The sequence below is a fragment of the Scomber scombrus genome, chromosome 15 (assembly GCF_963691925.1).
Source record: "Scomber scombrus chromosome 15, fScoSco1.1, whole genome shotgun sequence".
In the NCBI taxonomy this organism is placed as follows: domain Eukaryota; kingdom Metazoa; phylum Chordata; class Actinopteri; order Scombriformes; family Scombridae; genus Scomber; species Scomber scombrus.
Window position 1 is genome coordinate 27,288,841 of NC_084984.1, and position 23,410 is coordinate 27,312,250.

General features: G+C 38.6%; 1 protein-coding gene across 1 annotated transcript in view; it reads right to left on the minus strand.

Moving 5' to 3' along the window:
* Positions 1-14,189, minus strand: part of pip5kl1 (phosphatidylinositol-4-phosphate 5-kinase-like 1) — a 17,438-nt gene extending 3,249 nt beyond the window's left edge. The window contains exons 1-8 of the mRNA XM_062435127.1: positions 13,971-14,189; positions 7,496-7,546; positions 7,239-7,393; positions 6,597-6,721; positions 6,035-6,069; positions 5,876-5,931; positions 5,647-5,759; positions 5,185-5,347 (exon numbers count right to left, since the gene is read on the minus strand). Of these exons, the coding sequence (XP_062291111.1) occupies positions 5,185-5,347; positions 5,647-5,759; positions 5,876-5,931; positions 6,035-6,069; positions 6,597-6,721; positions 7,239-7,393; positions 7,496-7,546; positions 13,971-14,189 (917 nt within the window). The remainder of the gene's footprint in view (positions 1-5,184; positions 5,348-5,646; positions 5,760-5,875; positions 5,932-6,034; positions 6,070-6,596; positions 6,722-7,238; positions 7,394-7,495; positions 7,547-13,970) is intronic.
* Positions 14,190-23,410: the final 9,221 nt, after the last annotated feature.

The following is a 23,410-nucleotide window of genomic DNA, read 5'->3' on the forward strand; positions in this document are numbered from 1 at the left end:
AACAAAATATTTATACAAATCCTGGTGTGTTGGTCTACATAAACCTTCTTCACTGATACTACTGCTGAACTCCACACAGAACATCATTAAGTAAGTTTAGAATAGAAAGAAAACATTCTGAGTTTAACCAGCAGCATCTTTGTTGGAATTCTGTGGGTGTAATAAAAAAATAAAAAAAAATAAAAAAATGTCCCTGTCTTGGCGCGCCCATTTTAAGATTACAAGTAATTTTGTGGGAATTATGTAACAATGGTCAGACTCTGACTCAGACTCAGAAAAACAAACAAAAAAACGAACAACAAGCTTCATATCTTTAAAGGGCTCAATACTTGTGAACTTGTGAAAGTGCATGAGAATGTGTGTCATGGAAGTCAAAATAAACTGAACATTCCAACTGATGTATTTTAATAGCTACTGGGAAACGGAAGTCTACACCAGAAAAAAAGAACAAGGTTTTGAACTTGGTAGTAGTTCAATCATTCATTCAAGTTCATTGTTGGTTTGGGTTCGTGGGATTTAATGACAATAATGACATTTTTTAATGAAAACATATATTTCTCACGTTTTTTTCTGGCTTTAACCTTTGAATGTAAATATGATTCAATGAAATCATCCTTTCACATCCTATCTGTAGTTTCTGTTGTGTTTTAATTCCTGTCTTACTTCGAAAGATTTTCTCTTTGTGTGTGTGGTTATTTTTACTTCCTATGTTTTCCTGCCTTAGTTGATTTCCTCATGTGTTTCACCTGTGTCTTCTTTTACTCACGTGTGTCCTGTGTGGAATCACAGCTTGTGTATATAGGTTTTGGTTTTCGGTTCAGTGTCTGTTTGGTATAGTTTGAATTGTGATAACTCTGTTGATCCCTTAACTTTTCCTCTTAGTACCATCACCAAGTCAACATTTCCCGTCATGTCAGTCCAAGATTTTGGTTTATAGTTCAGTGACAAATAAGGGTTGGCAAGACGAGCAATTCAAAAATATGTTAAAAAGTAGTTTTAAAAGCAGCATCAGGTTTGTTAAAATGTACATTTAGTATTTTTGTTGGTTTTATATCATTTGAAATGACATTTGCACCATTTTTTACCAAAAGTAAGACTGAATGCTCCTGAAAATGTCAAATGGTGTAACCACAAAAGAATGATAAATATTACATATTTTATCACCTACAGTGTATTTAAGTAAGACTTATACTAATAATGACTTCATTTAAAAAATGTAAATGTTTCCTGATCTCCATGGTTACCAGATGAAATGTAATATTTAGAACAATTGTATTCCATTACCTTTATTTAATATAAAAGTTATAATGTAAGATCATGACAAACTAGTTGATATGGTGTTTTATTGAGAATTTACTGTTTTTAAGCAAGTTGAATGATTTAGTACAAAGTTTTTATGGTTACACCGCTTAGACATTTTTGCCATAATCCTCTAATATATTCTCTCAAAATGGATTAAAATTTGATGCTGGGTCCACATAAAAAGAATGTGTGCAAGTTATTCATACGTTTATTTTCACATTTTAACCCTTTAAATTTGACTGAACCACATGGACACAAAAAACACCATTGACCCATCTATGGAGTCTGGGAAAAAGGTCAAAGCCTTCTGTTTAAGTTGTGATGTTCTTGTGTTTTCTAACTTCATCTTTAGAACAGTATTTGTGCCACTGCTGGATGATGAGTATCTCTTAAGCAAATCAATATCTTCTTACACTGTAGCCCTGATAGCTGGAACACACCAGTGGCGGCTGGTGACAAAAATGTTTGGGGGGGCGCAGTTTGATGGTTGGTGATCCTAGGGTTAGTGTCAAATAAGCCGTAGCACCACTTCATACCGCAGCAAAACAATATAAATAAGAAAGAAAAACTAATCTAAAAACAACACAACACACTATAATGTCCCCTGGTTTGTCCCAGTATAGTATCTCAGACCCACAGAGAGAGGAATAAAAAATTATAACCAGATATGATAAAATGTCCATTTCACTCACATCACTTAAAGATACCAGCAGTTAAAGCAGAGTTATCAATAAGTTAATGTGCTTAAAAAGAGACACCACCTATATTTCAGTTATTGTGTCTTCAGTCCTGATTTCACTGTAATCTGTTAGTTGTTGCAATACCTAAACATTACAATAGATGGCGCATTAAGCACTATACACTGCTGTGATTAGGCATAATTTATTTAACTTATTTTAATAATGAAATGTACCCAAATCAACTGTAATAGTCAAAATTACTTCCATCATTTCTTATCCTACATTTATGCATTTTAGTTTTTTACACTTCATAGTTATGTCTTTTATAAAGTATTTTTTAACACTTTACAATATTAATAAGAGGAATGCAGCTACTACCTGATCTTTTATATGTCCTGTTGGAGCTGCTGGATGCAGCCACTGAATGAATCTATGTTCCTCTTCTGGAGCTTGGCATAGCAGAGGTCTACATGTGGCCAGATGTGGTGAAACAGCTGCAGAAAGGGCTCAGCAATGCTAAGTCTGCTAAAAACAACTTAGCTCCATGCTATTGTCTCGATGGCTGCAGCTTTCTGTTTGATTTTTTTCAGAGAGATGTTTTAGGTCTCGTTCCCCTGTCGTTGTCCACAACGTTTCGGTGCTGACACTTTGAAACAGCAAACAGATAAAGCAATAAAAGGAATAACTCACACTGCATCCAGCTAGCCAGCTCCGTTTATCATAACAGCAGCAGGAGAAACTCTCAGCTCCTCCATCACCTGCTGCTGCTTTATCCTCTTTCTCTCTTCTAGTGAAAGTCTTGTGAAATTATGTTTTTGTAGAGAAATTACAAAATAATCTTCTTTAATTTCCGCGGCTCCACTTTAACGTCATCTCCTGAACCTACCGTCAGCAGGAGTTTGGGTGACAGCAGCTGACGGGAGGGCGTGAATGACAGCCGGAACTGTCCAATCACAGTAGATTAAAAAACATGAAACAACAACAATTCGCTGCCAATAAAAGTGGGCGTGTCCGGGGCGCACTGAGCTGCGCCCCGTGGGAAACGTGACGCAGGCCAATGAGAGAGCAGACTCAGGTCACATGCTTGTCAAAAGTTTGAGGGCTTGCATTGACTTCCATTAGTCCGGCGCCCCACATACAGGAAGTACATATAGAAATTAATAAAATACCATTTGGAATCGATTTAAAATGAATGATGACAGGTGCTTAGAGGCTAACAGGACCATCTTGCTAACAAATACTATTTATTTCATAATTATTTAGCATTTTCTAATTCATTTATGTTTAATATGTTTAAGTAGATTTTGGCCAGATATTTGATGGGGGCGGCGCCCCAGCGCCCCGCATTGACCGGCCGCCACTGGAACACACCCAGCATTCATCAGATGACTGCATGAGTCAGCAGCGTTTATATATCATCCATCCTTAATACACACGTATACACACATACTCCACATTTTGACCGCTTTAAATTTGACTAAACCACATGGACACAAAAAACATCACTGACCTATACAAAACTGATGACATTCCTATCAGCCTCAGCTGTAGTTTGTGTAGTTTTTTTAGTTAATGTTAACATGCTAACACACTAAACTAAGATGATGAGCATGGTAAACATTATACCACCACCCTTAAAATAATAAGCAAGTACAGTTGGATGGATGTAAAAAATCAAAGCCCACATCACCTCCTCCCTGCTGGGCTCACTGGACGCCCTACAGTTTCCATACAAGCAAAACAGGTACCACCATCACCACCAGGGGCACAAATGTGAGAAAGCTGTTTGTAGACTACAGCTCAGCATTTAACACTACTCTGCCCTCTCAACCCCATCATCAAGCTCAAAGACCTTAAACTCAGCAGTTCCCCATGCAGCTAGATCCTGAACCTCCTGACAAACAGGCCCCATAAGCCGTTTGAGGCTCGGTGACATCGGTCTCTTCACTATCATGCTCATCACCGGAGTTCCCCAGGTGTGCGTGCCAAGTCCGAGCGGGTACGCCCTCTTTAACTACGACCGATACCAATATCAATATGACAACATGCAACAGTATCATCCACCGCCATTTAGATTATGGACAACATCACCATCACTAGTCGGATCATCACCATTATCAGCTTTATCTGCTTCGGCCTGATCACCAGTAATGCTGAGTCACACTGAGTCAGTGGTGAGGGCAGGAAACTGAGGATTATCCTCTCAGGCTGCATCACCGCCTGGTATGAGAGCAGCTCCAAGCTGGAAATCATCAGAGCTGCTCAGTACATCACCTAATCTGAACATCCATCCATGCAGGACCACCGCCTCCAGAGGAAAGCTGCAAAAAAATCATCAAGGACTCAAACAACCCCAGCTACAGACTCATTACTGCTATCCTCTCCTCTCCCTCTCTCCCTCTCTCTCTCTCTCTCTCTCTAGGTCGCCCACTTAGAGTCCGGTGCTGCTTGACATTTCTTCCCGTTAAAGGAGAGTTTTTCCTTGTCGCTGTTGCCATGACTTCTGTCAATTCTATAAATAAAGATTGATTGATTGATCATAAGGCAAGCAGTACAGAGACATCAGAGCCACACTGGACCCTCACCACACCAGCTTGAAGGGTCCTACTTAGTACCTGCAGTTGGAGACCCACCACATTAACATGAATGCATATGTAGAATAATTGCACTTTTTGAAAGTTCATATTTAGGTTTATGTTTTGAATACTCAGAAGGAAAAATAAATTGATTATAAATAAAGTTCTTCCCTTCTAGGTAATATTCAGGGTATCAATCACATATTTGTAACCCATGCACAGTCCTGCACTTACACACAGTTTGCAATACAATGTGTATTTGTATTTTTTTTATTTCATCTCTCTCTTATCTTTCTCTGTCTTTATCTTTCTCTCTTTCCTATCTCACTCTCCCTTTATCTTTTCTATCTTTCTCCACCTGTATGTGACAGTAAAAGTATCTTGAATTGTGAGCATGTTGGCACACAGCCGTTAGCATTTAGCTCACAACGCTGCTGTGCCTTAGTACAGTGCTGCTATCATGACCATATACTATAACTATACTATAACCCTAACCCTAAGTGACTTCAACAATTAATACTTAAAGTTTAACCACTTTTGCACTCATCGACTTATTGATATTCAGGCCACAAAATGTTAATGACACCAGCCATAAAATGTGATAAAAACAACTAGGAGACACTGACTTTTTGGTTCTCATGATGAGAGTAGCGAAGGACAGGCTCTGGTGGCGCTCATCGTGTTGTAAGGGCTGATGGGCCAGGAGGAGACTGTAATCCAGCACGTTGAGCCTTTGGAGGAAGTGTGTGTCGATCTCCACCTGCTGCACGAGCCAAGGACGCTGCTGGTCTGGGCGCACACACACACACACACACACACACACACACACACACACACACACACACACAACATGTAAAATTATGACACTGAACATTACTGTTATATACAGTACACTAATTCTCAATATGTTACTGCCAGTAGTCAGTACTGATTTAAATGAGATGTTTGCAGGGTTGTATTTTGGCATCTAGAAACACAATACAGATTGGCCTGTAGGGGGAGCAATAATGCTATTCTTCTTTTTCTTATTATTACACAGTTTGGTTTATGAATCACAGCACACACAAAACATCACGCTGTTTCCTTACCCAGAGTGATGTACTGGCCTTCAAAGTTAAGATCTTTGAGAACCACAATAATCTGGCTTCCCTCCGGCGCAGGCTCCGTCCAGCGGCTCACCTCACAGCCCTTAATGTCGTACCTGGCGACGCACGGAACGCACATAAAAAGCATGCAAAGAGGGCTCCCCCGTTTCCGTATTCATCGCACTCATTCGCTTTGTATTTACATGGGGGAAAAGCCGAAAGCCGTTCTTACCTCGCATTGATTCGGTCGTCAGGATAAAACACACTTTGCATAACGATGAAGTACTTCTGCAAATGACAAGTGTAAATCATTTTTTTTTAAAGGTTTTGTAACATTCTATAAATATAGTGATACATAGTAAAAAAAAAAGTGATTGGATTTGATCGGTACCTTTCGCCTGTGTGGGATTTTGATCCTGTGAACACCTTGAAAAAAACAATGAGGAATGTCTCAGTCAATTGCAACAAATGGGACTTAAAGCCGTCGACACATTCGGCATATGTGCATTCAGCATCTTGCTCAACAAAATAAGAGACCGCAACAGGAGCAGGCAATAGTTTTCCACAGAGGACCCCATCACAAATCTATCATAGTGTAAGGAGCAGACATAGCCACACCACTAACATGGCTAAAAAGCATTGCATAATGGCAATTTGTCAGGTCCTGCATTAATAAAAGGGTCTGATAAAGAGAGAGAGAGAGAGAGAGAGTGCGTCTGCATGCCTGAGGCGTGTATGTGTGTGTGTGGGGACCTGTGACATCGGGTCATAACATTGAGATTTTTTCGAGTTTCCAAATCACACATTTGAATATACACACATTCTCACTCTCATTCTGTTTAGTTATCTTGATCAAATCCAATTTGGCATTGCCCATGTGCGTGTATCTATGATTGTGTGTGCGTGCGTGTATCTGTGATTGTGTGTGTGTGTGTGCGTGTGTGTGTGCGTACCTAGGAACTTGACCAGTAGTGAATGGGGGTATTTCCTCAGATGCTCCATGTATATCTTCAGGTTGGCCAGAAGAAACTTGATTTCTCTTTTGTTCTGGGTCTTCAAAAAGAAGCGTTTATCATTTCTAGAAGTTGAAAAGCACAGAGTAAGTAAATCTTATCAATAAAAGAAAAACGGTAAATGTGACCATTGCACTATAAAAAGTTGTTTTTCCACCACATTTTATCTAATATTTACCAATTCCCAACAACAGCCTACCAGACATAGTCATACGTAGAATTCCTCATTCAGCTTTAGAACTGCAAACAACTTTCTTTCAACTTTCAACTTTTCTAAACTGTAAGATAACATAAGCAGTCCTGTTGTACACTTAAGTACACTACCATGATGTTGTATGTGTAAACTGATTTTTAGTTACACCTGGGCATTGTGTTGGATTTAAGGCTAATGTTATGGGATAGAGTTGTGGTCAGAGTTAAATTCAGGGATTATATGGTTGAGTGTGTGTGTGTGTGTGTGTGTGTGTGTGTGTGTGTGTGTGTGTGTGTGTGTGTGTGTGTGTGTGTGTGTGTGTGTGTGTGTGTGTGTGTGTGTGTGTGTGTGTGTGTGTGTGTGCGTGTGAGTGTGCGTGTGCGACTCACGTCAGGAAGAAGTCGGCCTTGCTCTTGGAGTTGCTGATGAACTGGAGGTAGCAGTTTTCAGAGCAGAGTGACTGCTGATACTCTTGCTCTGTCATTCCCAGAGAGCTGCGGAGACTGGCAAACACCGGGCCTGCAAACGTCTCCATTGCAAAATCCTGCACGCACACACACACAAATAAACTAAATAAACAGCTGCTTACATTCAACGTAGTAGTGATTTTTTTTTTTGTTATTAAGACACAAAGGCATCCACCTACCTTATGAATCTGAGTGACCTCTAATCTGAAATCATCATCTGACACTTCACTCTAGAGTGGGGGAAAAAGCAAAGATATATTTATATATTACACACTTGATTAAAATAGGATTGAATTTTTCTTATCCATTAAGCCAACAATCTACCCACAATCCTGATTCATTTTTAAAAGATTATAGAGCATATACACGGTCGCCCATAAAGTTGGAATAATTGAGTTTTCAGACACATTCCTCTTTTTATTTTCTATTTATACACATCTGTAATCACCTTTGACCAGGTGCAATGAGATTGATCAATACAATTTAGAGAATATATACACTTTATCTATCAAGAATAAATCACATTGTCACAATCATTTCATGGAAAGAGGTCAAAAATATGTGTATAACACTTAGCATTTAGCACTTAGCATTCACTTCAATCAATGGCTAACACGCTGACACAAATTAATTTTGTTTTCTCTGATCACTTTTGAGATGTCTATAGAAATTGATTCAATGTGTTAATTTGTAAAGTTTTGAGTCCAACTCTGCTTCTAATAACTGGACAAAACTACAACAGAACAACTGCATTGTATCTCCTTAAGTACAGAATTTGGATTTGATTTCTAAGTAGTTGTTTTAACAGCCTGAGCCACACCCATTACTAACAGGTAGACTACAACACAATTAAGGTCCTCGCTCAAAACTGGAAAGATCACCATATGGACCACCATGGATGTATTATAAGAGCTGGATATTGGACCAAAAAATGGCGCCCATTCAGTTCTATAAGAATTACTCAGCTGGTGTATATGCCAAGAAAAGTTGTCAAATGGTGTAACCACAAAAGAATTGATAAATATTACATATTTTATCACCTACAGTGTATTTAAGTGGACTTACACTAATAATGACTTCGTTTAAAACATGTAAATGTTTCCTGATCTCCATGGTTACCAGATGAAATGTAATATTTAGAACAATTGTATTCCATTACCTTTATTTAATATAAAAGTTATAATGTAAGATCATGCCAAACTAGTTGAGATGGTGTTTTATTGACAATTTACTGTTTTTAAGCAAGTTGAATGATTTGGTACAAAGTTTTTATGGTTACACCACTTAGACATTTTTGCCATAATCCTCTAATATATTCTCTCAAAATGGATTAAAAGCAGAAATGTGATGCTGGGTCCACAAAAAAAGAATGTGTGCAAGTTATTCATATGTTTATTTTCACATTTTAACCCCTTTAAATTTAACAATGGATAATGGACACAATAAAACCCATTATTGACCCCTTTATATGGGTCTATGGGTCCTACTGAAGAGCTCAGCAACTTTCAATGCAGGCCATCTGTGCAAGAAGTCAGTTTGTAAAATGTCTCCATTTTCCCCCACTACTGTTAATGTGAGTGGAGCAGTAGATAAACTACAAGCTGGTAGATGATATATACTCAGATTGCTGAGGTGTGCACTGCATAGAAATAGTTTGTTCTTGGTTGCAGCTCTCACTACCAAGGTCCAAACTGTCTTGGAAAACTGTCATTATTGTCATTAACAGTGAATGTGTGTGACAGCAACACTGAAATTATATCAGTAAGATGTGTGTGTGTGTGTGTGTGTGTGTGTGTGTGTGTGTGTGTGTGTGTGTGTGTGTGTGTGTGTGTGTGTGTGTGTGTGTGTGTGTGTGTGTGTGTGTGTGTGTGTGTGTGTGTGTGTGTGTGTGTGTGGATTGTGTTTTTACAGGCAACAGACAGAACAGTCATGAAATAACGTGCTGAGTTAGCGGGCTGTGTTTGGCTGGGAGCAGCCGGGTGAACACTGCATTCCACACACAGGTTTAAGGCCTTGTTCAGAAGGAAATACCCCCATTCAACTTTGTGTTTTTTTTTTGTTTTTTTTTACATTTGTACACAAGGGGGTAAAAGAGCTGCTGTGATTATTCACCTGGTTATTACATGGAAAAGAGAAAAGCTCTTTTAAATGTAGGCCATTTGAATGACATATTGCATTTTGAATCTCTATGCTGAAGTTGAGGATGACAGAAAAAAAAAAAGTATGGATACAAGGTCAATGTGAGGGGCAAGGCTTGTTAGGCTTGTTGCATCACACACTGTTTATTTGTCACTGCATGCAAGAGCTAACTTCATTTCATCTGGAAACGCTTTCACATCATTAGGATACAGTGCTGTCATCCTGGACGGCACCTTTGAAGCCCACATCGATAATGTTATTTGGTCTGCTTACTTCCATCTACGCGACATTGATCGCCTAAATCCCTCACTTACACCAACCTGCATCGCTATCCTTGGAAACACCCTGATTACATCATGTCTGGACTATTGCCTTTGTAAACTCCAGCTGGTCCAGAACGCAGCTGCTCGTATCATCACCGAAACTCCCTCTATAGACCGCATCCCTCCTGCCCTTCAGCAGCTTCATTAGCTCACTATCAAACTTCCACATCAATGTTAGCTGAGTTATATTGTTTGATGCACTGTTGTTGTCAGTAAGAAATACAGATTACAATGGGCTCCTGACTTGTTTTATGATCATTGTACCTATGAAATAACTTTTCTATGCTATATCTCTAAATATTAAACCATCACAAATCAAAATTATACAAAGAGTAATAATTGACTGTGATTGCAATTCATGGCGTCATGTCAATTCTTTCATAATGGTAGTGTATGATAAAATGCTGGTTGGCACACTATCTTACTACAACACCTGTCCATACCTGTGGTTAATATATCTCATCCTACTGGGTTCTGATGAAAGAATGGGATGTCATGTAGTGATGAATGAAGAGCCGTTTGGGAGGCTTAAGCCAAATAATATGGCTCGTTCAAAAGAGCACATTATGGTCAATGATCTGGTTATGACAGAAAATGAAAGTTACAATAATGTGTCATCCACAAATGATTCATTCATTGATATTTCCTGTTCATCCCTGCTGCTGCTGCTGCTGCTGCTGTCCTCCCTTCCACACAGTCAGATGGCAATGATTTCAGCAGAGCCTGACAGTGAAGACACTTTGTTAAAGGCCTGTTGTCTCCTCATAAGTGAAGCAACAGTAGACAGCAGTGTTGTCTGTAACAAAGGAACCGTGTTAACGAGCAATCACCTCAACTTACGCATTGTCCTAAAGTGGCCCAAAATGCCGAAAAATTTAAATATTTTAAAACATACAAACACAAATGTTTGTCCATTGAGGCTGTTCTGGGTCAAATTTGAGCCGTATCTATTGACAGTTATAGAGATATACAGAATATATAGTTATAGCTAAAGATAGAGGTTATCAGCTTGCATCCAATAGTGAATTCCACTGTATGCAGAATGTTGCCTGCATGTCTGTACCCAATGTCAGTAAATATTATACAGTTACTATTGAACTACAAAAGAGTTGCAAGCATGCTCAGGTAGAGTAAATTAACGTTTTGAATGGGTTGGTTGGGTTTTAGAGGTGTGGAACAAGGAAGCAGCCGTCACCATGGCGATGGATAGCCACCTACGTATCGTTGTGCTATATCCCATTTAATGCAGCTTTATGAGCTGCCTTGTCTAAAACCATGAGAATGAGACATGAGGTATCTTTGACTTGTTATAATTGACTTCTATGCTGGCTGTGCTGCATCAGGCATTTGTGAGTTTGGTTCAAGTCATGTGACCTCAGAGACAAAGTGATATTGTCCTCATTTTAATTGTATCTTCTCACACCACACATTCTGAGGTCAAGTTTGAGACTGTAAAGATTGTGAGGAAAACAAAGGTGCGCTCGATCTATCCTGACAAAGTAGAAAGACGGAACTCTTACATGTGTATGTCGTTTCCTCCATTCTCCTGTTGCACACACACTTAAAAGGCATAACATTAGATAAGCCCTGGTCATTTCAAGCAACGCTAAATGCAACAAGGAGACAGTATACAGATATTATGCATATATGGGTTCCCAATCTAACCTTTTTTGTGTACTATTTTATCATTATTAAGGCAAAAGAAAAAGAAAAAGAATAGAATAAAGGCTTAAGCTTAGTTTGCATCCAGCGTGCTGCGTGGACTTCATTACATCTGCTGCACCGCTGCTACCACAATTATGAAATGCTAAGTTTATTGTTTACTGTGACCCTCATAAAAGTAATATTTTACAAATCTTCATGATATAAACTAATGAAATGTGTTAAAGTAAGTCATTTGGTGATTTCTAAGCCATTCAGTTAAACCAAGTCCAGATCCAATGGTTTTGATAGGATTTCCCAGGAATCCTGTTTCCCCAAGGTTTAAACCCTACTCCACATGAACGCACAAACGAAGGGGGAGTGGATGGGCTGAGGGTTTAAGGGTCCAGTTTGGGATCGGGCCCCAACCTGCACTTCTGTGTAGTCATTCTTGCCGCCATGAGTCTTGGTTTACTGTTTCATTTCTGTTGGATTCTTTGTCTGTTTTCCGTCTTGTTTCGTCGAATTTTGTTTCGTTTCGTTTGTTCGAGTCATCAATCAATAACTGTCAGCCATTGGGTGATGGAAAATGGCATCGCCCATTGGTCTAATTGTAATTCATACTACTAAATCCATACTCAAAGCACTTAACAATGTATGTACATGGTCGACTGTAAATGTATCTGCATCATTCAGCCATTCAGTTATAGAAGCATAATGGTTCGGTCTTTATTTTGAATAAATCTAAAGATTATCAATGTTAACTTTCCAGTTACTTTCCTATCTATCTATGTTTGTGCCAAACCGCTGCTGCAAATGTGCCAAAAAGTTAGATTGTACCTTTACTTAAAGATTTTCAGGTAATGGTGATTTTGAAAGTCTCCAACAGTCTGAGAATACTTAAGTCGACCCTGATGGTTTCAAAGTCCACCAAAGCAACTGTGCTATATTTGTCTATACAGAATAGTTAAATAGGCAAAGAGAACACCAAAGGAAACAAGTGTGAAATATTAACCCCTCGCTGCACAGACTGCCCGTGCTCAGGACTACTTTCAGAAGATATGGTGTTCAAAGCTTCGGTACAGAGAAATCAAAGAGTAAGTAGAAGATCAGATCTTAAAGGAAAGGTTTACCCCTAGAGCTCAAATTCAGTCATCAGCTCCTCACCTCCTTGACAGTAGAAACTTGGCATGTCCTTTCAAAACAACTGAAGTTATGCTGTCCTCTTCTTTCTATTCATATCTTTGCAAGACAACAACTTGTGCTGGTATTTAGACTCGTAAGACCTGTAAGACAACTCCCTCTGAACCGCTTTCTTCCTGTTCACTGCCACTCATTTTATCTGCATAGTATTGTGAGATTGGAAAGTAATTACATGAGATTTGTGTGAGAAAGTATGAATGTGTTTCATAGCAAAGTACCTTTATTGACCACTGAGTGATCATGTACCTTATTGTTGTTATTGATCTGGAATGAGGTGGTCATCTTTACTTAAGTTAATAAAACAGATAATGTAGTATGGTGCCACATACACACACACACTGTGTCGGTTGTATGAAAATGGACAGCGTCTAAGTTTCTGCTGTCAAGGAGGATCATTCACATTAGCTGGTTGTGTCTCAGGAGGTAGAGCAGTCGTCCACCAATTGGAAGATCGGCGGTTCGATTCTCGCCTCCCCTAGTCCACATGTTTATGGTAAATGGCCTGTACTTATATAGCGCCTTTCTAGTCTTTTCGACCACTCAAAGCGCTTTACAATACATTTCATTCACCCCATTCACACACATTCATACACTGATGGCAGGAGCTACCACGCAGGGTGCCAACCTGCACATCAGGGGAAGCTAATCATTCATACACATTCATACACCGTTGGCACAGCAACGGGAGCAATTTGGGGTTAAGTGTCTTGCCCAAGGACACATCGACATGTGGACTGGAGGAGCCGGGAATCGAACCGCCAATCTTCCAATTGGTGGACGACCGCTCTACCTCCTGAGCCACAGCTGCCCCGTTTATGCGAGATACTTAACCCCTAATTGCTCCTGATGGCTGCACCAACTGTGTATAAATGTGTATGAACGGTTAGTTTCCCTCCTGATGAGCAGGTTTGTACCCTGTGTGGTAGCTCCTGTCATCAGTGTATGAATATGTGTGTGAATGGGTGAATGTGACATGTAGTGTAAAAGTGCTTTGAGTGGTCAAAAAGACTAGAAAAGAGCTACATAAGTACAGTCCATTTACCATTAACATTCACATTGAGGGGTTAGAAAAAGGACGAAGGTTGCCTACAGTACCTTTAAGGAAGTAACATTAGTAACTTTATCATTTAAGTTGCTGATGTCACTTCCCTTAAGTTAGGCAACCTTTGTCCTCATGGCAACAGAAACACCATGACAAGAAAAATTGCAGTTGCAGTATGTCCACTTTTTTACCACCTATCTATCTAGAAATCCACCCAATCCGCCAAACCTACATCCGTCTGTGTGACTGCTCAGTGTACATGCAGTGTGATGATTGAAAATGTTGCCTCCGCTGACCCGTACTCACTGTAGGTGGATTGCCGATAGTGTTTTGGATGGCTGCTGCCAACCCCTCCTTCATCATGCAGGTCAGGCTGTAAAACTCATGATGTTGATCGATCTCAAATAAGCCCAGAAGTTTCCACTGCTGTCTCAGACCTCCCCACCTCCTCCTCTTCACGGTGCCGGAGTGCTGACGACGACCAGACATCCCAAGCCCACCCGCAGCCGCTGACTCAGCCGCCATCTGGAACACAGATAAATACATACACCTACGGTCACTTTCACTTTCAAGTTTTTTCATCTGAGCTCTTACTACTGTTTTCTCCGTGTTGTGTGCTCTGTTATTAAAACACTTGGATGAAATTTGCAGCACAAATTGAATATATAATTAATATGACTATTACCTGACACGACTCTGTGATTGCAGACAAGGTTTTCAAAGCTCCGGTAAAGAGAAATCAAAGAGTAAGTAGAGGCCAGAGAGGCCAGTGACAAACACAAAAGACAGATGACTGTCAGTTGAGTCTTTAACAAGGTAACTATGGAGACCAACACAAACAGATAATAGCTTCATAGACTGTGCTGTGGTTAATGGCATAATGCTGGTCCTCCAACCGAAGCAACTCTTCATTAAAAAACATTTGAATCACGATTTAATGTATTTTTGAAAGCATAAGAACATTAAGAAATATCATCAAAAGAGTAATAAATGGATCTACTAACAAGTATTGTGTGCCAGATATATCTTCTGTCGTCTGCGTGTGCGTCATAGAGCTCCACGCTCATCAGTGAGCCACACTGTTACACTTGTTGACATGTTCTTTCATTACCATGAACACACACACACACACACTGTAATTTACTTTTCACGCAATCACACTGCTGGAAATACTCACTAGAATCACCAAATGTGGATTCATCCACCGCTGAAAACAGTGCCTGACAAATGCACTACTTCCTCCAGTTAAAGTAACATCAACTGAAATTAAACTATATAGTTGTGACCCACGTTTTCCCATGAGGGGAGACAATGTATGTCCAAAATGTACACATTTGAACTGATTTGAAAAAATTTTTAAAAAAATATGTCAAAATGTATTTCTTTCCTTTTATACTGATGGTAACACCCATTTCATTATAATTATGTGAATCATTACTGATATGTCTCAACAACGTTAAAACTCAACCTCCACTTCTGCAGCTGCCACAGCAATCACATCAGCGGAGTGACCTCCTTTGTGAGTTAACCAGCAATGCCATTGGGTAGTTCCATAGCAACAAGCATGATGTGACGCTTCCTCGCAGCTTTTAAGCTCTTGAAACAAAGGCTTCCTGTCTGATCATAGCCTCGGGTGACTCTGTTTGATGATCCGAGTGTTTGGTCTACGGGTTCAGTCTTTAAGAGGGCAGTGCAGATAGGCGGTCATTATATCTGGAACAAGTAAAATCATGATTTAAATACGCCTGAATAATTCTGCTGTCAGTACTGAATTGTTTCATTAACGCAGAATTTAGAGAAGTTGACTCACATACTTCTTATCATAAGAAGTATGTGTTATGATACTTCTTATCATAAGAAGTATGTAAGAAAACACTTTAAAAAAAACCTACCCACAGCAGTGTTGACTAAACATGTCTTTAATAATGTACATTTATTTCTAAATCTACCAGTTTACATTTAATGTGGCTTTCAATTGAATTTTATTTATTAATTAATCAGTCTTTTATTTTCAATTCTTCTATTCTATTCTATTTTATTTGATGGTTTTCTTCTTTTTAACCCACCTTTTATGTCTGTTTTACTTTTACTCTGTCACTCACATTCACATTTCTGGTTTTACTCACTTTATTCTGTAGTGACTTTAATTTATTCTTTCCTTTTATATATTTTTAATATTTCTATTCATCTTTTATTACCATTTGATTTGATTTATTTTTGTGTTTTCATCCTACGTCTGGTGTTTCCTCATTCTTGAGTTATGATAGCGTTTCCTGAGTTACTGTTTTTAATGATTTTATTTTTCCTATTTGTTTGTTTGTTCTGACTATGTAAAGCACTTTGTGTTACATCATGATGTATGAAAAGTGCTATACAAATAAAGTTTGATTGATTGATTGATGTGATGCACACATGCACACTGAGACGGAGACCAGTGATGCCAACACAGGTTTGAATCCTGCTGTTTCTCCCCATTATGTTCAAGTGCTACATTTAAAGCTGCACTAATCAAGAGCTTTTTATCTGATTGGTTTTATGACCCGTAACTTAAATGCTCAGTGACGTGAATGCAGTGGAGCATTTAACCACTAAAGATCTAGATATTTCCCTCAGGAGTTGGTGGAAACCACAGAGCTAAAAGCAGAGTTTTATTGACTATTAGTCACTATTCATCATGACTGTTTCATCATCAAGTACACCAAGTACATATCTGGCTCAGTGACAAATAAGGGCCAGCAAGATGAGCAACTCAGAAATCAGTTAAAACTAGTTTTAAAAGCAGCATCAGGTTTGTTAAAATGTACATTTAGTATTTTTGTTGCTTTTATATCATTTGAAATGACATTTGCACCATTTTTTACCAAAAGTAAGACTGAACGCTCCTGAAAATGTCAAATGGTGTAACCACAAAAGAATGATAAATGTTAAATATTTGATCCACCTACAGTGTATTTAAGTGGACTTATACGAATAATGACTTCATTTAAAAAATGTAAATGTTTCCTGATCTCCATGGTTACTCAGATGAAATGTAATATTTAGAACAATTGTATTCCATTACCTTTATTTAATATAAAAAGTTATAATGTAAGATCATGACAAACTAGTTGATATGGTGTTTTATTGAGAATTTACTGTTTTTAAGCAAGTTGAATGATTTGGTACAAAGTTTTTATGGTTACACCACTTAGACATTTTTGCCATAATCCTCTAATACATTCTCTCAAAATGGATTAAAAGCAGAAATGTGATGCTGGGTCCACAAAAAAATAATGTGTGCAAGTTATTCATACGTTTATTTTCACATTTTAACCCTTTAAATGTAACTACACCACATGGACACAAAAAACATCACTGAGTCATCTGTCATACTGTATGATTCATGTTTGTGAGAAGCAGACTGCAGACTTAACGTTATCACTGACAACAATAAAGAAATGTCTTAATGAGTTACATGTTAAAATAAAATAAGTTCAGAGCTTTGTCTAAAAGAATGCTGAAAGACCCAACATGATACTTTTTCTGGATGTCTTTTGAGTCCATATTGCTCATTTGGTTAATATAAAACTGCATTAACTGATTTTTTGGCAAACCTTGAAGCAAACAGTTGCCTATTTACACATCAAGCAGATACATATTAAAATTAGCATTGATTAGAGTTGCATTTCTGGCCACCAGGTGAGTGTAAGTCCAATAGTCAGCCTCCTTTTAGCTCTGTTTTGGTCTCCACCAACTCCTGAATAAACAAGATTTAGAGTCCACAGCTGTACAAACGGCTCTGTGATGATGTACTGCACAGTGGCAGGGGTGGCACCAGAGATTTTTGGCCCCATGAAAAGATATCACTTAGGCCCAACCCCCAGGCACCGGCCACGCCAACTATGCACAACTGCTGTAACCACACCTCTAAAACCCCAACCAACCCATTCAAAGCTCAAATTCAAATATTAGTTTAGCAATCTGGTTAACATGGTCACAAAAAAATCTAATAAAACCAAAAAGGAGTTGATCATAAACCAAAGTATTTGACAAACTGAAAACTGGACAGGATGATAATAAGGAAAAGTTGTTGAGCATTAATTTCATCTTTATGGAATCAGTAGAGGATCACCAAAGTCATCAGGATTCATCCTCTCGGGAGCATAAAGGTCACTGCACAAAATGTCACTCTCTGTGAGTTTGTCAATACGAGTGACCCATTTCACATACAAGTGGTCATGTGATCCATTGTTAAAACCAAAACATTGATCGTAACCACTGTAGGTGCCAATCTGGTGTCACATGCAACATATTCACAATGTAACTTACAGTAGTCATGCCAAAATGTGTGCTGTAACCAACCTTATTCTTAATATTGATATAATTATTATGAAAACATTTAGTCAGGCAGAGCTTGGACAAGTGGGTCACTTACTGCAGGAAGTTTGTCTGCCTTTAGAAAATATTTCTTTCCATACAATGCTCGACACTTGATCGTTTTTCTGTTCAAAACAATCATTGGTTTTTACAAAGGTCATAAACAGTATTTGTTAGCTTGTATAATCCAAGCCATACCAAAGAGAGGCACTTCTGAAGTAAAAGGTCTGAACCACAATGACACTGTTAATCCCCAACCATCCAGTGAGGGGAATCTCCATGTATTAGGGTCTAAACTATGACAGCACCATGACTAACTGATGATTATCTCCTGTCTAATGGGGATTTTCTTGATTTGTGTGTGACAAAAAGCCACAAACCGCAGCAATTACACCACCGCCTTAATGTCCTCCGTTGTTTGTGTGTTTTGTGTCGTGTATAAAACGAAGTCACGGCAGTTTCGCGGAGCCGTGCTATGACGACCCCGCCCGCGTTGAGTAGGTACTTTTTTGTAAAGGTCTGTTCTGGAAACGTGGCGAGCCGAATCGTGCTGGAACTGTGTAGTGGAAAAGCGCCGTGAATCTACAGTTTCTGCAGCATTCCCCCGTGATTCAGAGGACTTCTCAGTTTTTTACCTATCTACAATGATGTGGAAATTCCTGCAGAAAGATTCAACCTGATGGTCATGCAGGAATGCAAACTCTGCTGGTAGTACTCTTCCACAGAGAACTGTAGTCTATTTAGTGACCTCCCAAATTACCATAATGATTTCCCATTTAATATAAAATAAAGTAATTAATATAGGAACTTTTATTTGAGATGTATCGTGTCATTATAGTGTATGTAATGTCTCTTTAATCCCGCTTAAATTAAAGTAGCACATATTGACAGTTTCCGTCAACATGAATGTTTAGCTGTGCTTTTATCTCATGTATAACAGAGAGTAGAGTTTCTACCATCCACCTGTTATGGGCAGGGGAATAGTTGCTCTCAGTAGTTGAATTTAGTTGAGGAAAATGTCTTTAGGACGAGGACAAGAATGGAGAACCTTGTTAAGTGAAGCATAGGCAGCATTCTCCTGCCTCTATACACGCTCAACAAAAACAGTTCTACTGTAATCTAACACTGTGTACTGAGCGTACTGATGACTCTGCATAACCTGAGATCAATCAATTTATGCAGATCCAAAGGATGTGGAGTAAACCTGAGCTCTTGGCTTTAAAGGACCAGTGTGTAGAATTTAGTGACATCTAGTGGCAAGATTGTAGATTGCGACCACATGAATAACCCACCTACCCCCTAAGTGTGTAAGAGAAGTCACGGTGGCCTCAAAAACTTGTGAAAAAATGCAAGAGGCCCTCTATAGAACCAGTATTTGATTCTTCTGTTCTGAGCTACTGTAGAAACATGGTGGTGCAACATGGCAGAAGAGGACCCACTCCCTATGGAGATATAAAGGTCTCATTGTAAGGTAACAAAAACACATTCTTATTTGAATGGGGTTATACACCAATGAAAACATACTTGTGAGTATTATATTACATTTCTGCCAAATCTGTTCCACTAAATTCTACACACTGCACCTTTAAGTCCATTAGACTTCATTAATTGGCACATCATTTAAATGGGTGCTACTTGACTTCACAAAGTTATTTCAGAAGGACCGGCCATGACTTTTGTAGAAATTTGATATAAAATGAGACATTTGTATCTGTTTTTTTTGTTTGTTTGTTTGTTTTTTAAGCATGACAGTTTGACTTTAGGTCCAGTACCATGTTGTCTGGTGAACAGCAGCCATCGCTTTCACACGGCATACATGTCAAACTGGTGACGCTGAGTGTGCAGGTTGTCGACAACAAGCATAGAAGCTGTCTTTTCAAGTCCTGGATCTGGTCTGTAATGTGGGGTCAAGCCTCCTAAATTCACTTTGACTCACTCTTACACTGAGGGTGAAACATTCAGTGTTTTTTCCCCTTATGATGACTAACTGACAGACATGTCATATGGTGTAACCACTTCTAGAGTAACAGTGTCTGTCGCAGGAGCTATTTCACAATGAATCGCCGGTACTGAATGTAGCCTATTAGTGACAGACAGGTCCACTGTGATTGTTAGACAAAGGTATTTGCAGCTGTATATATGGGAGCCTCCATATGTTTGTTGGACTGCCTCCTATAGCTGATGAGGATTATCAAAATGCTTAGTCAGTGCGAATAACAAAACCTGATTCTACTGTCCCACAATGACACCCAGCACTGTGTGTACATAGTATGTGAACCTGACTAATACCACTCAGTAATATCAGCAAGTTGAGAGAATCCTCTCAGTTTAAGGAGGAAGATATTAAAGGATGAATCATCATAAAAGTTAATTACCTCTCTTCTCTGTAGCAGTGACAGAAGAACACAGAAGATATGCCAACGGGGGAAAAAAACAAATATTATCCAAGCTGCAAATGATAAACTATAAATAAAATGTAGTGTTGCATACAAACAGATGTTGACACCCTCAGATAAATGCGTTTTTTACTTGCCTCGGTGTGGCGTGTGGACGCAGAGCAGAGCGGAGGTCGGTGCGCAACCGTCGGGCTCGATCTGTCCGTATCGGTCTGTATGAGACAGTGTGTGCGTGTGTGCGTGTGTGTCTGCGGTGTGTGTGTGTGTATGTCACATGTCAGCCTGCAGTGTGATGAACCGGAGCAGAGCCTGGCTCATCCTGCAGTTCAGATCACACTCACGCACCGTCACAGACTGACCAGTCAGCCTCACGCACCGCGCCATGTACCGGACTATTTGACTCAGAAAGCTGTACGTCACACACATACATTAATGAGATGTTAGTTCTGAGAATTAAGAATGACTAGTAGATTCTTATAATGCACCAATCAACCAGATAAATGAATTCCAATAAAGTAGAAGAGTAAAAATGTGCGTTAGGATGGATGATATATAAACGCTGCTGACTCATGCAGTCATCTGATGAATGCTGGGTGTGTTCCAGCTATCAGGGCTACAGTGTAAGAAGATATTGATTTGCTTAAGAGATACTCATCATCCAGCAGTGGCACAAATACTGTTCTAAAGATGAAGTTAGAAAACACAAGAACATCACAACTTAAACAGAAGGCTTTGACCCTTTTCCCAGACTCCATAGATGGGTCAATGGTGTTTTTTGTGTCCATGTGGTTCAGTCAAATTTAAAGGGGTTAAAATGTGAAAATAAACGTATGAATAACTTGCACAAATTCTTTTTATGTGGACCCAGCATCAAATTTTAATCCATTATGAGAGAATATATTAGAGGATTATGGCAAAAATGTCTAAGTGGTGTAACTATAAAAACTTTGTACCAAATCATTCAACTTGCTTAAAAACAGTAAATTCTCAATAAAACACCATATCAACTAGTTTGGCATGATCTTACATTTTAACTTTTATATTAAATAAAGGTAATGGAATACAATTGTTCTAAATATTACATTTCATCTGGGTAACCATGGAGATCAGGAAACATTTACATGTTTTAAATGAAGTCATTATTAGTATAAGTCCACTTAAATACACTGTAGGTGATAAAATATGTAATATTTATCATTCTTTTGTGGTTACACCATTTGACATTTTCAGGAGCATTCAGTCTTACTTTTGGTAAAAAATGGTGCAAATGTCATTTCAAATGATATAAAACCAACAAAAATACTAAATGTACATTTGAACAAACCTGATGCTGCTTTTAAAACTAGTTGTAACTGATTTTTGAATTGCTCATCTTGCCGACCCTTATTTGTCACTGAACCATGAATACAATCGGCCACAAAAAAGGTAAAATTCCTAAAAACACAAGCATTTTTGTAAATGTCCAACAAAAAGAAAAACATTTCTAGGTCATAAATGAGCTGTGGGCCCCCCAGAGCCAGCAGTAATGGCAGTGTAGGCAAATACAAGGGGCACCAGGGTAGTGGAGGGATGCACAACACGTAATAAAGATAAAAAAAGAGTTTGCTGCAAACATCACACTAAATAAAGTACAGGAATATTCATTTGTTAACATCTCAGTTACAGACCTCTGTGTGAGCTGCTGTCAATCAAACAGCTCTGTGAGCAACTGTGTCATAATTTATATCACACATATTCACAAAAACTCCAACTTCCCAGAAGCATCATCTCAAACAGGACACATGCGGATGTGTGTGTTAAATCCCAAATCCTCATGTTGGTTGGCTTTGTTCCATGAGCGCTTTATACCTGCAGTTTGTTGATCAATCAGCTAGTCGATCAATAGAATATGAATTGACTGTCTATCTATCTATCATGATATTATTGAATATCTTTGTGAAGTAACTTAGGAAGCATTTGAAATGTGGTGAGCCAGTCAAATGGGAGGTGGGTGTGGTGGTCCTCCCCCAGAACATTTATAACAGAGTAGATGTCATTTCCTGTATAGTGGTGCCTTCAAATAGGTGTTTTGACACTTTGATCTGACTATACTCTGAGAAAAATGATGGGTACATTTTATAATTACATCCAGAGAGGTGTTTGGCCCCAAATCACATATAAGAAGATATTAAAAAGGCAAGTATAGAAATTGATGATATTCATATTAAATGAATCTACTGTGGGCTTTAGGGAACAGTGATATTCATTTTTCCTTGTTTTTGCATATTTTATAGACTAAACAATAATCAATGAATCATCTTATGAAGAAAAGTCATCAGATGAATCAATAATGAAAATAATGGTAATTTGCATCCCTAGAGTCAGTCAAAATACTTTTACTCAAGCTTTTTCTTTCCAGAGAATGATTTTTTAAATTTTTGCCCTCAGCCCCAACTGATGTCAGATTTCAAACAGCGCCCTCTGGAGACACAACATGGTTTTATATTGCTTTTTTTTTTTTTTTTTACACATGCAACACCTGGAAACATACGCTGATGTGTAAAATAAGCGAACTTCACCTTTACCTCTTTCAAGAATGACCAAATAACAGGACAGGCTCAAATCCCTCAAATTACTCTTCCAGCACGAACTTTTCCATGTATCATTTTTTCAAGGAGGAAACATTTTCCTCTTGTTTGGAAAAACCTCCAGATTGATACTACATTACCCAGGTATCCTTACTGATGTCTAAATTCAGAAATTCCTGCCAGATTAACCTTCAACTCTCACTATTCACTAAATATTGCATTTACTGTTAATTTATACAAGACTGAGTCAATGTTTGGGTAGTTCAGAATAGAGATGAACCATATTATAATCCATGATGTCCTTCTTATAAATCAGATGCTCTAACTGCAACTATGCATTTAACCCTCCCATACTGTTCATATTCTACTCCCTCACATTATGTTCTGGGTCAATTTTGATCCGTTCTAAGAATCCCCCTCATAAATA